At 46.8% G+C, this 21,280-nt stretch overlaps 2 protein-coding genes across 8 annotated transcripts in view; one reads left to right on the top strand and one right to left on the bottom strand.

Annotated features, from left to right (window-relative positions):
- Positions 1 to 15,214, top strand: part of PHYKPL (5-phosphohydroxy-L-lysine phospho-lyase) — a 25,889-nt gene extending 10,675 nt beyond the window's left edge. For all 3 annotated transcript variants that reach the window (XM_075542055.1, XM_075542056.1, XM_075542057.1), the window contains exons 9-13: positions 12,296 to 12,450; positions 12,806 to 12,895; positions 14,003 to 14,133; positions 14,563 to 14,640; positions 14,770 to 15,214. In XM_075542055.1, the coding sequence (XP_075398170.1) occupies positions 12,296 to 12,450; positions 12,806 to 12,895; positions 14,003 to 14,133; positions 14,563 to 14,639 (453 nt within the window). In that variant the 3' untranslated portion in view covers position 14,640; positions 14,770 to 15,214. The remainder of the gene's footprint in view (positions 1 to 12,295; positions 12,451 to 12,805; positions 12,896 to 14,002; positions 14,134 to 14,562; positions 14,641 to 14,769) is intronic.
- On the bottom strand, positions 8,516 to 21,280 carry HNRNPAB (heterogeneous nuclear ribonucleoprotein A/B). 5 transcript variants are annotated; one of them, XM_075542059.1, is made up of 8 exons: positions 21,153 to 21,280; positions 20,723 to 20,979; positions 19,810 to 19,978; positions 19,035 to 19,193; positions 18,749 to 18,880; positions 17,067 to 17,184; positions 16,325 to 16,459; positions 8,516 to 8,736 (listed from the first exon to the last, which is right to left on the bottom strand). In XM_075542059.1, the coding sequence occupies exons 2-8, from the start codon at positions 20,953 to 20,955 to the stop codon at positions 8,648 to 8,650; spliced, it is 1,035 nt and encodes a 344-aa protein (XP_075398174.1). In that variant the 5' UTR covers positions 20,956 to 20,979; positions 21,153 to 21,280; the 3' UTR covers positions 8,516 to 8,647. The 5 variants fall into 5 exon arrangements, with proteins under 5 accessions (XP_075398174.1, XP_075398175.1, XP_075398173.1 ...); XM_075542060.1 differs by having other exon boundaries at positions 21,222 to 21,267; XM_075542058.1 differs by having other exon boundaries at positions 8,517 to 8,736; positions 21,077 to 21,280.

The raw sequence follows: 21,280 nt of genomic DNA, 5'->3' as shown, positions 1-21,280 counted from the left end.
TACATATATTTGTGTCTCCTAAAAGTTGGCACATATTTTTATTTTACTTGGTCTTAATCTTGTTTTTTTGTTTTTCGAGAAGGTAACTTTTAAAAGAATTATCAATTGGGAGTTAATACATACACATTATTCTATAGTCCAATCGCGTCCAGTAGAATGGTAGAATTGCTACCACAATCCATTTCCAAACATTCTTTTTTCTTCCGGGACTCCTTGACATCGTCTCCCTTTCATCCCAGCCCCACCCCCACCCACTCCCATTTCAGAGTGGCTCGTGCTGTGCGTACTCTTAGGACTAAGATTCATCCAATGGCATTTCTTTGTTTCGATGGCTTCGCAGTATCCCATTGCGAAAAGATGAGGGGACTTCAAGAAGTTCCTGGAAAGTTCAATTCAATTTTTCCACGACCTTTCTGAAGCCAAGCCTCCTTGTAAAGCCTAGTTGACTGCCCGTTCCTGCTGGTGTCCCTTGGGGCAATGCCCAGGGTTGCTACTGTGGAGAACAAGGCTGCTGTGAGCACGTTTCTAAGTGCAAACGGTGGCGTTAGGAGTATGTCTCCGAGGGGAATGGCCAGGTCGCAGGGTAAGCCCTCAGCCTCCATTTCAAGCTGCTTTTCCATGAGTTCACAAGCAAACACTCCTTGGTAGCGTCTCAGAGACGCTGTAGAGCCACATCCTCTGCAACACCTTTTAGTCCTGCTGCTCAGGTGCGTCTAAAGTGGTGCGTGCGTGCGTGCGTGCATGCGGTGTTGGGATGCCACTTCCTGATTTTAAATGACGTGAAGCCGTCTGCTGCTGCTTCTGTGGCATGCCTGCCTGTTTGGGGCTTTGCCCAACTCTCAATTGCATACTAGTGTTTTTCCTATTTACTTGGGGGAGGCTTTGTTTGTTCATGTGTTTGCGTGTCTTGTTGACTAATCCTTTGTTCATTGTATGTTTTAATAGTTTTATTGGCATATACTTCACATATATAATTTAATTGTTCAATCATATTAAGAATTGTGCAAACATCACCAATTTCAGAACATTTTCTTGTCGTACTTAGTGTTGTTAGCGCCCCATTGCCCCTCATCCTCCCCTGCTGTGCCCGCCCCTAGGAAATTAACAATCCAGTCATGGCTCTCTAGATCCACTTATCCTGGATTCCACAGATGGAAAAATCACATGGAACACAGGAAGCAAGCAAGCAAACAAAAACCCTAACAACCATGACTAGACAAAACACAGGAAAACCTCAAAGCAAAAAGAATACAAAAAATATAAAAAACTGAAAGGACTTTAGAATGAGTCAGAAGGAAGTGCAACTGATTAGGTATTACATTGTAACCTAACCCCATCTGCCCTGATGGACTTGACCGTGCGCTCTGTCTCATAGCAAGGCTAGTCCCTCCCTCGGCTGTGGTCAGAGGAGACCCATCAGAGGCTTCATCCAGGTGGGGACCCTACAAATGGACTTGGGGCTTCCACTGCGTTTAGCAAACTGGGTGGTCACAATTTAAGCTCTTAATGCCAGTCCCTCCTTCAGATTTGAATTTTATTATTTCCAGTCTTTGGATCATGTAACCTGGTATGCTTCATCTGTATGGACTTAGTTGATGCTCACTTGGATGGCTGCTTGTTTGAAGACAAGCCTCCAAGACCTCAGACACTATTCTGATAACCAGGGACCATCTGGTGTCCATTGTATTTCAACATGTTCATCCAGTCTGTTCCATCCTTGAATGATCATTAAATCATCCTTTAATCATTTCATAATTCGTTAATAAGCTAAAGTTCTTAATTTTAACACAGTTAATACCTGGTTTAAGAAATCCCTACCCCTATGTCTAGAAGATCTACATTTGCAATGAGATGTTTTGCTGCTTGGTTTTTGACATGTGAATCCTTAAACCATCTGGAGTTTACTGTGTGTTTAATATGAGAGAGGAATTTCCTTTTATACATACTTTGGTACACGAAGAACATCTTAAGCTCTCTTTATTCCTCCCTGACCTCATGTCCCCGTTATATAACCAAAGTTCCATTCCGGAGACACTTTCCTGATGTCAGTTTGTACATCTGTGCCTAAGTACATGGCACAAGGGCCACATCTGACCTCGGGCTGTATCAAGAAGCAGAATCCCACTCCTCGCCAGCCCAAGGCCTACTGCTGTGAGGCAGCGGTCACACACGCCTCCAACGCCATCCTTCCTGACCCTATTCTGACCCAACAGCTCCTCCCACAACATTCCGCCACTCTACTGGCTTTGACAGTCTGTTGCAGCGGTAGCACAGAACTCAGACAGCACTCACAATTAAGGGGGTTTATTAGTTAACAAGCCAGATCCAAAACATACGGATAAAGCCAGGGGTCCACAGCAACACCTCCCCTCAGCCAGCAGCCAAGTCTCTCCCTAGTCTTCAGCCTCTCAGTCCCCTGGTCCATTGGCCTTTGCCTCTGTGCACCAGTAAGCTGCCCACTGCTCTGCTTCACAGTCACACAGGCACCAGGCTGCTCCTCTGCTCGCTCTGCTGGTTTCTTTGCCTTAGTCTGGGTCTGGATGTGTCTGTTGCCTCTACCACTTCAGGCAGGGATTTTTACTGGTGGTTCTCCTTGCTTGGTGGTCCTGGGAAATTTTCTCTGTCCCTGTTTCTGAGATGGCTCATTCTTATAGCCACAGGGGTGGGAACTAAACCCAGCCAATCCCCTCTATTACTGTTTCACACATCCGACTTGCATGGCCCCACTCAATCATTTGGTGGAGTGAGAGAGACATATAGAAGACGCATATTAAGAAATTTCACTTGATCTCGGTGCCTATACTACATTTCATTACTAGAACAATTTTTTAAAGAACATTTTTTAAAGTACCCCTACCCCTTTCTTTCCCCTTACAAGAAATCCTAGCTATTGCTGGCCCTTTATACTTTCTTTCTTTTTTTTTTTTTTTTATAATTTTAACAAGCCCTTTATACTTTCATATGGACTTTTTAATTATCTTTAAACATTTTATGAAAAACCCTGTTAGGATTTAGAGAATGCACTGAATCTGCAGATCAATTTGCAAAGAATTGAAGTCTTTCCAATATTAAATCTTCCTATTCATGAACATTGTATGCCTCACCATGTTTTATAATTTTCCCTAGAGATCTCACACACCATTACATTTATTCCTTACTATTTGATGCTGTCATAAACAGTGAGTTCTCTGTATGTGTCTATTTGCTATTGCTGTAAAAAAATATGGACTTTTTTCTATGTAAATAATTATCATACTTAAATTAAGGTGACCAGACGTCCCTATTTTTAACAATTTTTCCATGTCCCACGGCATTTTTAAAAGGTCCTGATTTTTTTAAAGAATGCACGACAAGCTAGGGTATATGGTTTTTGGCTGCCATGTGGCTATTTCACCAGGATATGAGTTTTATCAATGGTGTCCCGCTTTACCAATGTTAAAATCTGGTCACCTTAACTTAAATACAAATAGCACATGCCTTCTATGTTTGTTCCAACCATTCCTTCCCCACAAGAGGCCTTTTTGTGAACACACTAGTCTATTTAAAAAGATACATGTTTAAAAAAAAATTTTTTTTAATGGGCATAATGGCACCTTAAGAAAATATTTCCCGGGGAGGGGGGCATTGGTTGACACACAAACATAAAAGGTATGTTACTTTCATGAAAAGAATTTATGTTATCTCCAAATCATGACATTTGTCCTATTATACTGTGAGACTTCCAATACGTAATTTCACCAAGTGCTTACATACTGCCCATTTAGGATGGTTGTGGTCTATGGCCATACCTCCCTGAACGTGCCGGATCTGGGCTGATCTCGGAAGGTTGTTTGTGCTAGGTTTTTAGTAGATATTATTTATCAACAAAAAAAATCTTTTAACTAAGATTTATTATGACGAGGTGATACATTTCCTCTTGTTCCTTTATGCCTCTGTCAAGATAATTAATTAAGTGTTGGATGCGAGCTGTGAGGTCAGTGGTTTATACCCACCAACCACTCCTCGGGAGAAAGATGAGACTGTTGTGAGAGATTGATTGCTTCAGAAACCCTCTATGGGCCAAGTTGGAATTGACTTGGCAATGGTGTAGGGGTTTAGATCTAGATTTATTTTCCTCTTTTTTCCATCTACATTATATCTATGAATTTTCTAATATTAAACCATTTTTGTTTACCTAGAGTAAATCCAACTTGACTATTTTATAGTTTTGTTTCTGACTTTGGTATCTATTTACAGGGGTAAACCATGACTCCTTTTTTACTCTTATTACATCTTCCAGTTCAGGATCTGAGTCCTATGAACCTTGTAGAATGAGTTAAGGATTATTTGCTTTTTCCTCCTGCATAGAATTGGGATAAATTATTTGAAAGTCTACTAAAAATCACCCCTTTAACGACCTGGGTCTTGCCTTTTCTGTGTCAGAAGATACTTGATTGCTATTTGGCTCTTCTTTGATTTCTTAAGCTGATCTTTAGCTTTCTCCTTCCTTACTGTAACTATCGAATCTCTAAGAAACCCTAGTGGTGCAAAATGGTTAGCACCTAGCTGCTAACCAAACGTTGGCAGTTCAAGATCCCCAGTGACCTGTGGGGAAAGAGCTGGCAGTCTACTCCATAAAGATTAAAGCTAAGATTATAACTTTCCTTCAAAGCACAACTTTCAGTGCACACACACACACACACACAAATTTAATCGTTTATTTGTGGCTCTTACAGCTCCTTATAGTATTCCACACATCAGTTGTATCATGTATATTTGTCCACATTTACTTTCTATTTGAGTCCTTGGTATCAGCTCCTTTTTCCCTCCCCTCCCCCCACCCTCACGACCCCTTGATAAATTTTAATTATTTTCATATCTTAACACTGACCACTGTCTCCCTTCACCCACATTTGTTGTTCATCCCCCTCACAAATTTTAAGTGTTTCACTATTGTATGAAGTCTCAAAATATAGTCCAGTGATCCTAAGGGGACCCCCAAGAGCTTCAATCACAACACTGGTTCCATAATATTACTGACACATTATTTGCCTTTTTCATGCATATTTTCTCACTAGTGTGCAATGGAGAAGCTATATGCTGTATGATTCTAACAGCAGCTTGAATGCTGGAGTAGATGTAAGAATCCACCAGTCTTCCACTAAGCCAAACATTAAAGATATTTGAAATATATATAAGGCTATTCTTAACTTTAAAAGGTTATTTTAATAAAACATCATTTATAATAATATCTGATGGCTTGATATTCTTAAACAACATTTTAAACTAGATTTCATTACAGATTTTTTTTAATTTACTAACTTTAATTGTAAATGCAGCCATCATGGGTAGATAGAGCCCACATAAACAACCTAACCTCTTTGGAGTCCTCCCTCACTCATTTTTAAGGACCTGAGGCCAGAACAGTTCGAGAACAGCTAATTCTACGTTTTTAAAATCCTCTTACTATTCACCTCTGACGGAACTGCATGATTATTGTGGGCTTCCACCATCATCCACAGCCTTCTGCAAATCAAGTGTTCACACTTTAAGCTCTGATACTGTTCCTTTCTTTGGAATTGGATTTTAACTTTTCCAATCCTTGAGTCACACAGGCTCTGTGCTTCTTCCGTGTGGACTTAGTTGGACGCCCACTCAGATGGCCCACTCAGACAAGCCCTAAAGACCCAGGACACTCATCCTTCAAATGCCATTTTCCCATGGATTTTTTCAGCACCCCTCCCTCATAATTTGAGGCTCTGTATTAAGTGCATGTATTTTATTTATGTTCTTTGGAAATGAAGTATTTTATCATTAAGGAGTAACCTTTTCCACTTCTAATAATTTTGGTCTTGAATTCTATTTTACCTAATTTTATAAATCCCAAACCAAACTCACTGCCATTGAGTTTGCCATTCTGCCTGATAGTGACCCTGGAAGGACAGGGGTCGAACTGACCCTGTGGGTTTCCAAGACCTTCTGGTGGTTTCTCCTGAAGAGCAGGTGATTTTTTACAATTGCTGACCTTGCAGTTAGCAGCCCGCACATAACCAGTGCTGCCAGCGTCCTCATTACACCCCTCCACTTTCTGTCGGGCTTTATCTGCCTGCTGTTAGTTTCCATCCCTCTGCTCATTTTATGTCTCTTTATATGTGAACTTTGTTTCTTTTAACTAGCATATAGATATTTTCATCCAGATCTATCAATATTTTTCTCTAAATTGATGAATTTAGATAATTTATATTTAACGTAGCTAATGACATATTTAGGCCTGTTACTAATTTAATTTAGATACCTACTGCTCACTTATCGACTATCTCATCAGACATTGTGCATTTATAACAAGAAAATATTCAACTATTCTGCACAAAAATAATACACATCTGGCAGAAGGAAGAATTCATGAGCGGCTGTGATGGTTATGGTTGTGTGTCAACTTGGCTGGACCTTGAGCCTCCATTGGTTTGGCAGCTTTGTAATGATGTCATTTGGCAGTTGTGCAATTATGTAGTAGTAATGTCTTCATCCTCCATTTTGTGATCTGAAGGACATCTTCCATTTTCCCATAATATTGTTTGCCTAATGATCTCATCTTTGACTTTTAATCATGCTGATAAATGGGTGTGATTTCAGTTTCCCATGTTTTTTGTTGCTTTTTCAACCTTTTCTTTTTTTAAAAACAGGAACATCTTATCTCAAATATCTTACCCTAAATTATTTTCAGTGGAAGCCCATCTGTCAGAATATTTTTATCAAGCACTCATATCTGATTATTTGGGCAAAATAGAAATGAGTTTGTTTTGTTTTCTTAACTTTTTATTGTGAATTGGGTGAAGTTCTACACAGATGTTTTTCATTCAACCATTTCTACACAGTTTCATCTCATTAATTGCAATATCCAGTTACGTCACTTGCCCCACTTCCTCTATTTCGTTTCCACTCCTCATCCTTTCCTAACCTTCCTACGCTTTGAGCTTTCTTCTTGAGCAAACGCTGCCCTTTTGGGGCCTTTAAAAGGCGTCATCCGATGAGGGCAATGAATGTACAAATGTGCTTTACACAACTGATGTATGTATGGATTGTGAAAAGAGTTGTATGTGCCTCGAATAAAATGATTTTTTTTAAAGGCATCCCTCTGGGCCACTAAATAGGCAGGTGCTAGCTGCAAGCTTGGAGAGTCTACACAACACCCCAACATTCCAACCTAGACAACTGATTTAGAATTGTTTTCCCCTCCCTTTCTGACCTGCTGGCTCCCACTAACCCTTTGGTTTGTATCTTCCCACACTAAAACAGATTTATTTTAGCCCAGGAGTGCAGCTAGCCTAGAGGGCTACATAATGAACCAACCACAAAGTCAGTGGTTCAAACCCAAACCAGCCGCACTCCAGGAGGAAGGTGAGGCTGTCTACTCCTAGAAAGACTTACGTCTCAGAAACCCCAAGGAGCAGTTCTACCCTGCACGCCTCAACGGCTATGAGTTTGGTTTTGGGGGGTTGTTCTCTTTTAGGTGTTACCCAAGACACAAGCATAGACACACAGAATGCAAGTTATGGGGACTCCACACAAGGGACACACGATGCTCCCAGATGTAGGTGACCATGCCAACAAGTTCTCTGAAGCTTTCTCGTGAGAGGCTAAATCCTGAGTCTTGCCTCCCGTAACTAGGTACTAGCAGCCATCCAGACGAGTCTTTTCTGGTCTGGCCAGGCCTCCTTCATCACAAATACTGCAGTATGGCTAAAGCATTGAATTTGCTGCAAGAGTTACAGCCCCAGAGCCAATGAGACAGGTCACCATTCTCAAGTTCTCAAATTATTCCATTGTGGTCAGAGAACATCCTTTGTATTATTCCAATTCTTTTAAATGTATTGAAACTTGTATTAAGGCCTAAGAAATGCCCTATCTTGGAAAACGTTCCATCTGTACCTACGATCGGGTGGTATGCCCAATAGACAACTTTTAAGTCTAGAGTTTGTCTAGAGTCCAGTGTTGCTCAAGTCTTCTATCTACACGCTGATCTCCTATTCTATCCATTATCGAAAATACCGAAACTATCAGCTATTCTTGATGTATGTATGCATGAAGTTTTAGCTTTATATATTTGGGAGCTCAGTTGTTAGGTACAAATTATGTTTATAATTGCTATATCTTCTTGATGAATTGACTCAAACTATTTCATCACCTTTTTTTCCTTTAAAGTCCTTTTCTGGTGTGGGGTGGGGGTGGAGGCAGGTCTTAGTACAGCCGCTCCTGCTCTTTTGGTTGCTTCCTATATAATTACCCTCTTTTTAATCTATTTTTGTGTTCATCAGTGCTCTTTATTTCCTGTGGAAGTCCTTTCATTTCAGCTAGATTAGCAGTTCTCAGCCTGTGAGTCATGACTCCTCTGGGGGTCGAACGACCCTTTCATAGGGGTCACTCGATTCATAACAGTAGCTAGATGGACTCTTGTTATCTAGTGCTACTATAATAGAAATACCACAAGTGTATTGTTTCAACAATAAAACTTTAATTATTTTTTTGAGGAGGCTTGAAGTTCAAATTCAGGGTGGCAGCTCTGTCAGAGAAAAGGTCTGGTCTCCCTTCAACATCTGTGGGCCTGGCATTCCCTGGAGATCTCCGTGTGTCTTGGCATCAATCTTCCTGTGGGTCTCAGTGTAGGATCTTAGGTCCAAAGGATGAGCTCTACTCTCAGCTCCTCTTTCTTGGCGGTCGTAGGTCTTTCCTCCTCTGCTTGCTTCTCTCTCCTTCTATCTCTTGTGAGGTAGAAGGTGAAAGAGGTCATGTCCCAGGGAAACTCCTCTTATATCAATACTGTCATCTAAGCAAGGATGCTGCATCCCACCCTAAACCTGCCTCATTAACAAAGCTCGCCTAGTCCTCGTTAACGTAGTTTAATCCTGTCTTTTTATACCCCTCCCCCCCACCCCCAAAACTCATCGCTAATAAGTGGCTTCTGACTCACAGCAACACTATAGGACAGAGTGGAAATCTTGACAGGAGCGGAAAGCCTCATCTTTCTCCTAGAGAGTGCCTGGCAGATTTACATGCCAACCTTGTGGTTGGCAGTCCAACACATACTACGTTACTATGCCACTAGGGTTCCCTCGTTAACCCAAAGTTAAGGTTTACAACATATCACAATATGGAAAAGAATTGCATTCAATAGACAATTGGAAGATGACAACACTGGAAATCAAGGCCTACCCAAGTGGATTCTGCAAGTCCAGAACCCACCCGACTCCCTTCAGGATTGCTTGTGGGCACATCTGCGAGGAACAGTTACATTTTGCTTATCTGGGAATGTCTAAATTTTTTATTTTGGATTCTAACTTAGTTACTTTTCTTATTGAGGATCTCTGTACAGGAGTCATTTCTCTTGCTACTTTGAAGACTCTTTGCTATTGCCTTTTTGTTTCATATTGCCTAGGTGTGTTTCTTAATGTGTCTATTTTACTTGGAGTTGGTTGAGAATCTTAAATCAAATAAGAGAAACTTGCCATGATTTCATCAACTATTCTTTTTCTGTTTTTCCAGGATGGCCATTTGCATCTATTGGTCTCTGATTGCAACACATGAGTCTCTGATATTCTGTTCAGTGTTTTGGGGGGTTCTTCACAATGAAAATATATTCAAATTTGCTCAATATTTCTTCTGCCTGCCAGAAATACTGCTGAGTCCCTCTAATGAACTTTTTGTTATTGTACTTTTCAGCTCTAGAATTTCAGTAGTTTCCACAAGTTTTTACATTTCTACTCAGTAACACATGATCAGATTCAGAAGTGATTCAATGGCACAAAATAACAATAATCTATTAATATTCTGTCTGGTTAAGATATCATTCTTAGTGCTTTTATTATTTTATATATGATTTTTTTACATTTCTAAAATATTTAATTTAAAATATTTGCCTGGTATGTCCAACATATAGGCTTCTAGGCAGTTCAAATAATGTACAACTTCTTTTCCAGTCTCTGCTGTTAGCTTCCCCCACCACCAAAACCAAGAATATCTCACTGCCATCGAGTCAGTTCCAATTCAGGGCAGTGTACACCTGCCCTGAGTTGTCAAGACTGTAACTGTTTGCAGGAGTAGAAAGCCTCATCTCTTTCCTACTAAGGGCTGGTGGTTTAGAACTGCTGACCTTTCAGTTAGCAGACTAATGTGTAATTAGTATGCCACCAGCTTAGTGGTCAACTGAGGCAGAAATTTCCTTAAATGTTCAGTACCAGTGAGCCTTTGCCAAGGGACACTGTGCATGCTGAGGAACAGGCAGTTTATACAGCCTAACCTTCGCCTTTCTATCTTCTTGTGCAGAGGCTCAAGTCAGCCAGTGTCAGCTTAGGGCCTTCCCTCACATGCACACAGCTCTGGCTTGCCCTGTACATACAAATGGTGTTTATGTTTCCAAGACCATGTTGCAGCTCTTCAAAGACTATGGACAAGTTGTTCCACTTTTTGTCTGAAGTGGTTTGGGTCTCAACCTGTGAGTTGCCACCCCTTTGGGGGTCGCCCGATTCCTAACAGTAGCAAAATTAGTTATGAAGTAGCAATGAAGATAATGTTATGATTGGGGTCGCCACAACATGAGGAACTGTATGAAAGGGCCACGGCCTGAGGAAGGTCGAGAGCCACTGCCTTACATGATCATAAGGGAAGGAGCCCAGTAGTTGTACCCAGTTAGCACCCTTGAGAAGTCATGATTCTTAAGTTGCTGTTAATAGAGGGCATCCTGCCATTTAACGAGGGCATAATTATGTTGTAAATAAGGAGCCCTGGTGGCTCAGTGGTTAAGCAGGTGGCTGCTAATCATAAGGTCTGTGGTTTGTGCCTACCAGCCACTCTACAGAAGAAACCTGCCATCAGGTCCCAAAATGCAACATGCAGTCATCACTAGCATAAAGCTGTCCCTCTTCTTGAACATATCAGTAAGCAAGCTGCCTGCCCATCATTTAAGAAGCTCTAGGGGGTTTTCAAGATGGTCACCAGCATATTACTACCAACCCATTAGAATGCTAAGAGGATGACCAACAAGGCCAAGTACTGATGAGCATGAGAAGTAACTGGAATTCTTACACGGAGACTGGGAATGTAACATAACCCCTTTGCAAATAGTTTTGTAGTTCCTTGAAAGGCTAAATAATACAATCCAACACATCCACTCCTAGGTATTTACTCAAGCAAAATGCTTACACAAAGACTTGTACAGAATTGACCATGGACTTTTCACTCAAATAGCTCTTATTCAAACAACCCAAGCATACATTAACAGGAGACTGGATATTCCATGCAGTGGAATACTATGTAGGCAGACACAAAAGAATGGACTGCTGGATGAATGTCAAACACAATGTTGAGTGGAAGAAGCCAGAAACAAAGCAAGACATACTCCATGTCCTAGCCAACCAGTGCTGCTGTAACAAAGATACCAGTGAGCAACTTTAAAGAACAGGAACTTATTATTGCAGTTCTGATTAAAGTCCAAATTTAGGATGTGCTTTCAGGAGAAGTTCCTTTCTTGGTGTGGGTTTCCTCTAATGCTCTTTTTATAGCTCAAAAATGATTAATTAGACTTAGGACCCACCCTGTTCTGGCACTATTTCATAAGCATATCAAAAGCCCCTGAAGACATAGAGGATAAGATTTCAACACATCTTTATATGGAAAAGCAAAATTGACAGCAAAGCAGCTCAGTGGCAGGCTGCGGGGGACAGGTTTTCATTCTGGTCAAAGGACACTGTGTATGTGCAGCTCAATATAGGTACATACGACACCTCAAGTGTTTTTAAGCTGTTTGCGAGACGCTAGTCTAGATTCTTCCAATGCAGCTCCCACCTCAGCAAGCTGCAGGGCCAGACAGAAGTGAGTCAGAGCCGTGTGCCTGGAGAGAACTGTGTGATGCTCTTGGGCTGTTGGATGTAGCAGGGGTTTAGTCAGAAATGCTGATAAAATTTGTGCGAAGTTTGTCTTGAAACTTTAGGTACCACCAAAGAGAACCCATGGGCTAGGTGTGGCTTCCAGGCACGGTCTAAGCCCCCAAATGTATGCCAAACTCAACCAATATAAACACCTGGATCTCTTACCGAGAGTGGCTCTAATACGGTCTCCCCTTCCTCTCAGGGGAGGGATCTGAAGTGGTCTACAGGTACCTGGCCTGGGCTGCAGTCGTATGAGCCCTTTTAGGCACAGGCAGTAGGGCTCCAGGGGAATCCCAGTTGTGCCAAGGACTGAGGGTTCAGGGCCTGTGCTTCCCCTGGGAGTGGGACATGACTCACTCTGCTGGGGTCTCATGTGCTCTTTCTCCCTGGCCCAGTTTGGGGGCAGTCCTGTGTCCTGTGCTGTGGGGTTGGCTGTCCTGGAGGTCTTGGAGAAGGAGCAGCTCCAGACTCATGCTGCCCATGTGGGCAGCACCCTGATGGGGCTCCTGGAGCAGCAGAAAGACAAGCATCCGATCATCGGGGATGTCAGGTGAGGCTGGGGACAGAAGTCACCATCCACCAATGGAGCACTGGTCAGGGCCTGGTAGTCAGTTCTCCTTCCAACAGCCTTGGGTGGCATGGTTGGTATCTCTACTTCATGGGAGGAAATTTAGGCCTGAGAGGTTGCCCAGACTTCTTGCTGATGTCCACATGGAAGCCACATCTCTGGAACCCCACTCCCACCAAGGGCTTCCCACCATACTGCCCTGTAGCTGCCCCAAGAGGGAGAGCTCTGAGCCCTGGGAGGTGGCAGCAGGGGGGGCTTTCTGACAGAGAACCCTGGTGCAAAGCCAGGAGTAGCCAGTATGGGTCACACAAGCCTTAGATGTCACCTTCTGCCCCAGGGGTGCCGGGCTTTTCATCGGTGTGGACCTAATCCAAGATGAGGCCACAAGGAAGCCAGCAACTGAAGAGGCAGACTACTTGGTCTCCAGGTATCTCCCCTAAGCTGCTTTACAGGGCATGTTACACAGGCAAGGAAAAGGCTTCCTGCCTCTTGGATTGACTGGGCTGGCACAGCAGGGGGGGGGGCGCCTGGGGTAACCTGGCTGACCCAGCCAAGTGGTACTTGTGATACTTCATTCCTGGCAGCCAATACTTGGGAGTGGCCAGTTCCAAACCCAAGCATGCTGTTGTGTTCCTTAATGCTGAAGTGGGACAGGATTCCAGGTCCCCATCTGGGCTGGGGATGTTTGGATCTGCCTTACCCTGAGCTCTGGTTTACTACTCAAGCCCCAGGTGCGCAAACCTCGGGAAGAGTGATTCCCATCATCCACACTCCCACTGAGAAAGCAAGTGCATTCAAGTGCTTAATGTCTTAATAAAGATGAGAAATGCCCTTCTACTTGTTGTGACTTATAAGTTCTCCCCATTGTATAGTATTCTGGGATCCACCTGAAATAACAATCTGGTCTATGGCTTCTCTGTGCCACCAGATACCCTCCCCTTTGCCCCAGGCAGCCCCAGGGTTCAGAAACCTAATCTTTGGATGGGCCTGCTTCCCGCCCTCAGCCAGCCACAGGGCTGACCCTCCCAGGTGTTTCACCTGCAGCTCGTCCCCTATGAACTCAAGCTGTGTTCTTTCCAACTTGGGAAGAATGAAGATCCAGAAGACAAGTAGAAATAGAATCACAAGGCCCCTTTCCTGTGGCTGGAATCTTATGTACCTATGACTGACCATCTTGCTGTGCCACAGAACAGTAGAAAGTTCACTATTTCAATTAATTGACATGTTAAGGTGCACTTGGCAAAGCAATGGGGGCTGAGCCATGACCCTCAGTGATTGACAATACAGCCATCTTCCATTTTTGTGATGTCATCTGCTTAAAAGTTTAAATGTTTTTAACTACAGGGAGGATTTGCGGGAGGTCTAGTGGAGCTAGACAAGGATGCAGGAAGAGCGGGGGTTTCAATTGCTTGAGATCCCAACTATATCCACGTAAAGGGGTGGGCACAGATAAAGGGCATCGAGGGCAGGAGCTGTAGTAAAGGCAGGCCAGGGAAGGTAACGACTGGCAGAGCTCTGTATGTTTTCCTCACAGGATGAAGGAAAACTACATTTTGCTGAGCACCGATGGTCCGGGGCGGAACGTTCTGAAGTTTAAGCCCCCAATGTGCTTCAGCTTTGAGGATGCACACCAAGTGGTGGCAGTGCTGGATGCTGTCCTGACCGGTGAGCCAGAAACCCGTGAGCCCTTGAACAGTGAGATAGAAATGGAATAGGCCTTGTGGTGTTGGGCAGGCCCCAGGGCCACATCAACTGTGCCTGCTTAATCTAGGCTACCTGTGCAGAGATTAGTAAGAAAATTTTTGGCATTGAAGCAACTTCCAAATCACAGCAGTCCACCGGAGTCCTAGAACTCTCTTAGGGTTTTTCAGCGGCTAATTTTCCACCAGGCCTTTCCCCATGCTACAGCATGGCTGCCTGCACAGGTGTGAGCTCAGGGCTCTGAAACTAAGGATAGTCTATCCCCTACTAGACTTGTAGTGGAAGGCTCAGAGCTGCAGTAAGCCAGGGGGTCAAAGGCTAATTTTGTGTGGAACCAGAATATTCAAGCCAGGTAAGGGCAGTCAAGCTGGGTGGCTGTGTGGTCTTTTCCAGAGATGGAGGCAATTCTGAGAAGCTGTGGCACACTGAGAGCAAAGCCTCAGCCTACCCTTCAGGAGTCCTGCTGCTGAGGTGAGTAGGTGGACTGTCTGCTTTCCGGGATCACAGCTGGACGCTGAGCCACCAGCAGCAGTTACTTTCACTGCTCAAGGTGGAACCATTCAAAAACATAACATTTACTCCCTACCCCCTTTTCAACAGGACAGCTGCTTGAACAAGCAGCTGCCCCGGGCTCTCTGCGCATCCCCATCAGCACAAGCCTTCAAAACACATTTGGCGACTGAGGCCAGCAGCAGCTGCTTTCCTCACCCTCAGCCAACCCTGTCTGTGAAGAAACAACTTCCTAGAAGGTTTGGTCCACTTGGACTCCCAGCCTCTCAACACTAGCTGGCCTCAAGCCCTCAACTGCCTGAACAGCAAGTGCTACAACATAAGGAAAGGCAGTAAACCAGTCCAGCCCTTTATGGAGCCAGTCATTGCTGTTGGGTTCCAAGCTGGCCCCAGAGATAAAGCCATAACCTGGGGAAATACAGGGGCAATGGGGAGATAGGCACTTCACTACAGTCTCAAACCACTGACCCACCCACTTCCTTTCTGAAGGGGGCTGGGGCCAGGATGTTTCTTTCATTAAAGAAATGTTAACCAAGGATGTTGCTGTGTGGGTGTGCCTAGAAGGATGCTGTTAGATGGGGCAGACTTGAGACCAGAAAGTGCAGCCTGAAAAGATCAGCATGGCCCTCCCAGGCTCCACACTCACGTTGGAACAGGGCACCGAGGAAGGCGGCTGGGGCAAGGAGGCACCTGGCACTGACCCACTCTGGGCAAGAGGTCTCATACAGCGTAGCCCACACTCACCTAGGCTTGGGGGTTTTTAAATTTTTATTTCAAAAGCTTGGATAGCTTCAATATCCAGGTCGTGGCAAAATCAGGACACGTGTAAAATACCTTACAATACATTAGATTCCCAAAAAGGTACCAAAAAGTACAGTAAAATTAACACTTCCGTTAACAGGAAATGTATGACACAAATAATATAAAATTAAAAGGTGAAAAAAGGTGACACTGGTTTCCTAAGATACAAGTTTACTCTTTACCCACCAGGGCCTGCAGGCCCAGGATACAGAGCAGCAGCAGGGCGCACACCCACCCCTCGGGTTTGGGGGAACCTGGTATTAAATTAGGCCCACGATGCTGCTCGGCCTCTGATACACCACACGCTGCTAACACAACTAGCTCTGGAAATAGTAAACAGGAGAGTGATTTCCAGGGGGAAAATTTTAAATAAGATGCACATGGGACAGGCCATAGAAAGTTTGCCAAGTTAAATTTGGTACATAATTGTGTTCACTGATATCCAAACGGAGCGGCGCGGTCAGCTGTCGTGCCTGCCACGGCCTCAGTATGGCTTGTAGTTATTCTGGTGGCCACCGCGTCGCTGGCTCTTCCCGTAATTTGTACTACCCTGACCTGGGGACAAGAACAGCAGTGAGCAGCCAGCCACTCCTTCCTGAGCACTATTCACCCTGTGCCAGGCGCTTAAGTCACATTCTTTCCAGAGCCTCCACGAACCTTGGAAGCCCCTCACTTTGTAGGTAAACGTGAGTCAGAGCTCAACTTCACGTGGCTCCCATGGCCCAATCCGGCTAAGAGCCCAGGCCTGTCCAACTCCAAAGCCCCTGCTGCCAGTGGCCCCTGCGCTGTCTGTCCTGCCTCCCCTGGGCGGCGAGTGGATGGGGCCTCCCTCTCTCCTACTTACTGTAGTCGTAGCCGTAGCCGTAATAGCCATAGGGCGAGTAGTCGTAGCCGCCATAGCCGGGCCCGTAGCCCTGCTGGTAGCCGTAGCCCTGGTTCCAGTAGTTGCCGTAGCCCTGATTCCAACTCTGACTCTGACCTGTGGGGGGGAGCAGGGCACAGGGGCCCATGGACCGTTTAGCACACGCAGGAGCTAGGATGGAGGATATCCTGCCCTTTAGATGGCGGGGTTACTATGGCAACTCGGAGGCATAAGCCAGGGGCTGCTGTGCTGGTGTGGAAGACCCTTCCCCTAGCCTGTACCTGAGACCCAAGCAGAGGGCTAGAAGGCCAGACACTAACTTTACTCACACTTCACTCTCCCACCTTCCCCGGCAGCTGGACCTAATAGATGGAGTTCAAGCTTTGGAGTCAGAGGGGCCTGGGCTAGAAAGAAGTGAAGCGCCTGGCATAGCCCTACCCCCCTTTTGCCTGGCCACCCACAGGCGTACTAGGACTCAGGACCAGAGCCAAGCACACCCCAAAGCCCTCACCTCCCAATTCCAGACCTCAGTGAGGTGGCGATACACTGCCCTCAGGCCCCAAGCGGGCTTTTTGTTACTTCAAGCTGCGGCAACAGCCTCCTGTGCAAAGCCATGCCCTAGAAGTGCCCTGCCACCCCACTGCAGAGCACCAGAGACCAGAGCAAGCCCCGAGGCAGGGACAAAGCCCCAGCACCCATCTTCATCCAGACCCCACCCACTCACCTCCACTTCCACCACCACCACCACTGCCTCGGTTCCCTCGGTTGCGGTTTCCACGGCCCCCAGAGCCGTACTGCTGCTGCTGGTAGACCTCTTTGGGCTGGGCCACCTTGATTTCACACTGAAAAAAATCCACAAAAGGACAGTGGGTCAGGCTAATGGGACAGGTGTGGGGAAGGGATGGTGCAAAGACCCTTACCACCAAATGTTCATTCATATGGTACAGCAGACTAACCCGAACCCTCTTGCTCAGAAATGGTGGAACACTCCATCTAGGCTAGCAGTTCTTAGAAAGAAAAACTTGACAGCCCAAGACACCCAAAGCCCAGCTTAGCTAGATTCTTTCCCACAGAAGAAAAGGCCTGATCAGCTCTGGGGCAACTGTGACTAGTAAGAAGGGAAGGGTAATGGAACCAACACTAGCCCAATGCTGCCACACTACACAGGGGGCCACTGGAGCTATCTTGGTCGCCAACTGGGGTCAGGAAAAGAATTCCAGATGAGGAGCTGGGCCTTAAGACACCATGGAGGGAAGGTTGAGTGAAACAGTTTACTCATTTGGGAAATACGGACAATGCTGTCCACTTTACAAAAGGAGTCCGGGAGTGAAGGTCAGAGCCACCCACTCCCTCCTCTCCTCACTGCTGTTGCTGGGAGTGACAGCAAGTATCAACTTGACTAAATTGACCCGTGTCAATTTCATTGTGGCTCCTGTTTAAATACGTGTATTTCTAGTGTCTTGACACAGAATCCCTGTAAAAGCCTACTTCTCCAAACTCCGGACCCTCTAGTAACATTACATTAAAACATACAATCTGAAGTTTTCAGGATTAGAAATATTGACAGCAACAGTATATACATTTCAAGACCCACAACCAGCAGTATAACTAGTACTGTCCTAAGCCCTCACCTGGTTCAGAGGTGGCACTACCCAGAGCACATGGGGAAGGGCCAGGGGGACCAATTCAAGATCAAAGCCTCTAAGTCTGACCCCTACTTGTCCTTCACTATCTGGCTGCCACTCCTACTCAAGACAGTGCAGGACACAGCAGGCTGCACCTCAACTCCCAAATGCCTCCTTGGCTGGTTGCCTGGTAGAATACTTGAAGCCTAGGATTGTCCTCCCTCCCATCCCCAAATTCAGCACAAGAGCTGTACCTGACTGCACAGGATATACTTATAGAGGTCAAGAGATCAAAGTGCTGAAGTCAAGAGCTGGGGGGAGGGAGGTTGAGCAATACCCTGAGGATGGAAGGTGGTGTGAAAATCCAAAGAACATTAAAAAAAAAAACCAGCTCTGCAGCAGTGTAGGTATTACTAAAGAATAAAGTCCCAGAAATTCTAGAAAATCGTTGGGACCTCAATTGCAGGCCATACACTTTGGTCTCTAGATCTAGCACCTTCATTGCCTTGCATTAGCAAAATGTTCTACACCCCGGAAGCCATGCTTCCTTCCACTCCTGCCTGGACCCCTCAGCTCAACCAGTATTAACAAAGCATCTATCAGAATATCTCAAGGTACCTGAAGGCCAGCACCTCACAGGAAATTGCACCAGCCTGCCAGCGGAACAAACACTAGAAACAACCAACCACCCTTAAGAGCACTTAGAACTAATCACCTGGCAAAGGGGCAGGCCTCCAGCAGTGGGCAGCCAAGTGTACAGACCCAGGGACACATTCATTACCTTGCTTCCACTGACAGTGTGAAACTTTTTCTCCAGAACCTTCTTCACAGGTTCCTCTTCTTTATAGGTGATAAAAACAAAGCCTCGTCTTTTGTTAGACTTTGGATCCATGGGAAGCTCAATGGCCTCAATCTGTAAATATAGGCAAAGCTCAGGGTGGTGTTTCCCCTGCTCCAGGACCTAGAAGGGCAACTCAAGGAAACCACTCCCAGCCAGAAAAGGTTAACCCCCCCCCCAAAAAAGCCTCATGGCAGCTGGTGGACATATCCTGGGCACACACACTCACCTCTCCAAATTCGCCAAAGTACTCCCTAATCTTCTCCTCAGTGGCCTCAGGATTCAGACCCCCAACGAAGATTTTCTTCACCGGATCCTTCTTCATGGCCATGGCCTTTTTAGGGTCAATAACCCGACCATCCAGCCGGTGCTCCTTCTGGTCTAGTACCTGTTTCAACAGAAAAGATTTCTAACTCAGCATCCATGCCGTACTGAGCCACAAAACAAAATGGAAGGAAGTCCACCAAGGGTATGCCACAGCCCGTCTTCAAATCTGAAGTGCCAGTCTCTTTTATTCACCACCACCCCCACCTTTTCCCACGTTCTAGTCTTTCTCCCTGCCCCAGCTGTCCAGGGGCAGCACCATCTCCAGAAGCAAAGGAGCAGTGAACGAGAGCGCAGTCTAGAAGTACACTGCTAGGGTTGCAATCGCACCCCCCTCAACTGGTCGGTTGGGCTTTGTCAAACGTCAGAGCCTAATTCTTCCCTCTATAAAATGGAGCCAAAAATGCTTTTCATAGTTTATCATAAGCACTCTTTCCTAATCCTCACATGGAAAAGAGGCACATAGAAAAACAGTTAAGTATATACATTACCGTCCATATTTTCCACTTCCAATCCATACTTTCTACTTCCTGTTCAGTAATAGTTGTGTTCCTTCAAAACACCGCTCAACCCCCCTGCTTTTCTTAAAGTACTCAACCATACCCAGAACATACAAGCCAATGGTGTCCTCAACCCCAACCCTGCATCCGAATACCGTGGACAGCAAGCCCGCACCTTACCTTCTCCACGCTGGTTGCATCTTTGAAGAGGATGAACCCAAATCCTCTTGACCGTCCAGTGTTAGGATCCATTTTTATTGTACAGTCAACGACCTCTCCAAATTTGGTAAAATAGTCTTTCAGATCCTTTTTGCTGGTATCCCAGCTCAAGCCACCAACAAACATTTTTCTACAACAGGGAAACAAACACGCAGGGTGTGACTTAACGAAGACAAGACTCCCTAACACTGTAAGGCCAGGCCTTCACGTCACTCTTGGCGGGCTGTTAGGATCTGACACCGAAGGATACATGGGGGAGCTTCAGAAAGTTCCAGGGGGGGGGGGGGTAAATAGAAGGACAAAATAAATTTCATCTCCCCACTACCCTCACCCTCCCAAGCTCAAGTGCCTGCTCCCTATGGTGCCTCACTCAAAAGGAAAAGGACGACCTCAGGGGCACAGGCCCTGAGCACTCAGACGAAAACGCATTTGCCTAGCACCCGCTTGTACAGCTCATTTGCGAGCCCCGGCCTCGACTCCTTCCGAGCGCGCGCTCGAGGAACGGAGGCTTCCGGGGGCGAGACCGCGGACGGCCGACTCCGCCCTCGCGGGAGGCGGGGACTGCGGCCTAGGCCCGGCCGCGCCAACTCCGCCCACAGGGCTCGAGCCCAGACCCGGCTCGGCCCCTGGTCCGAGCGCGGCCTCCCCGCCGCCCGCCCGCCCGCCCCGCACGGCGCCTGCGGCCGGCGCCCAAACCGACCGAGCCCCCGCGGCGCGGCCCACTCGGGCGGGCGGCGCGCGGCGAGGAGCCCGGAGGGGGGGCCCGCGAGGCCGCCACCGGGCCCGGCCGCCGCCCCTCCCCCCGCCGCGTGGCGCCAACAAAAGGCGGCCCGGAACAAAGGCGGCGCCCGGGCCGCTCGCCCGCCGCGCCTACCCCGCGTCCTCCTCGTTCTTGCTGGCGTTGATCTGGTCTCCCTCGGCGCCATTCTGATTGCCGGCCGGGGGGGCGGCGGTCGCCGTGGTGGCTACAGTCGCGGTCGCCGTCGTGGTCGTGGTCGCGGTCGCGGTGCCGGACCCGGCCGGCGACTCGCCCTCGGGGGCGGCCTCGTGCCCGTTTTCCGTGGCGCCGGTCGTCTCCATTGGCTGCTCCTCACCCGTTTCCGACATAGCTAGGCCGGTGCGCGGCGGCTCCTGCAACGAGCGGCCACAGGCGGCGTCGCGCGTCAGCTGGCCCGGCGCCCGCCCCGACCGCCCACCCGCCCGCGGGCGCACAGGCCCAGGCGCTCACCAAGCCGCCGATGACGCCGCGGGGCCCGCTCGCTCCCACTCGCTTGGGAAGGCGCCGCGGGCGAGGCCGCACTCACGCGTGTGCTGCCCGGGCCCCTCTCGACCCTGTTTCCCGCCGCCTCGGCCGCCGCCGCGCGCAGACCCACCGACTCACAGCTTCCCTCCGGCCCGCGTAGTTCCGCCGCCTGACAATGCCGACTCGTGG

The sequence above is a fragment of the Tenrec ecaudatus genome, chromosome 2 (genome assembly GCF_050624435.1).
Source record: "Tenrec ecaudatus isolate mTenEca1 chromosome 2, mTenEca1.hap1, whole genome shotgun sequence".
In the NCBI taxonomy this organism is placed as follows: Eukaryota; Metazoa; Chordata; class Mammalia; order Afrosoricida; family Tenrecidae; genus Tenrec; species Tenrec ecaudatus.
The sequence above is the reverse complement of the archived record's forward strand: the minus strand, read 5'-3'. Positions and strand labels throughout refer to the sequence as shown.

What these genes read in the sequence shown, in the direction of transcription:
- HNRNPAB (XM_075542059.1), bottom strand. Translation starts at nt 20,955, where the DNA reads ATGTCGGAAACGGGTGAGGAGCAGCCAATGGAGACGACCGGCGCCACG. An exon ending in ACACTGTCAGTGGAAGCAAG is followed by an intron (nt 17,185 to 18,748) that starts GTAATGAATGTG and finishes GATTTTTTTCAG; the next exon opens with TGTGAAATCAAGGTGGCCCA. An exon ending in TGGTGGTGGTGGAAGTGGAG is followed by an intron (nt 16,460 to 17,066) that starts GTGAGTGGGTGG and finishes TCCCCCCCACAG; the next exon opens with GTCAGAGTCAGAGTTGGAAT.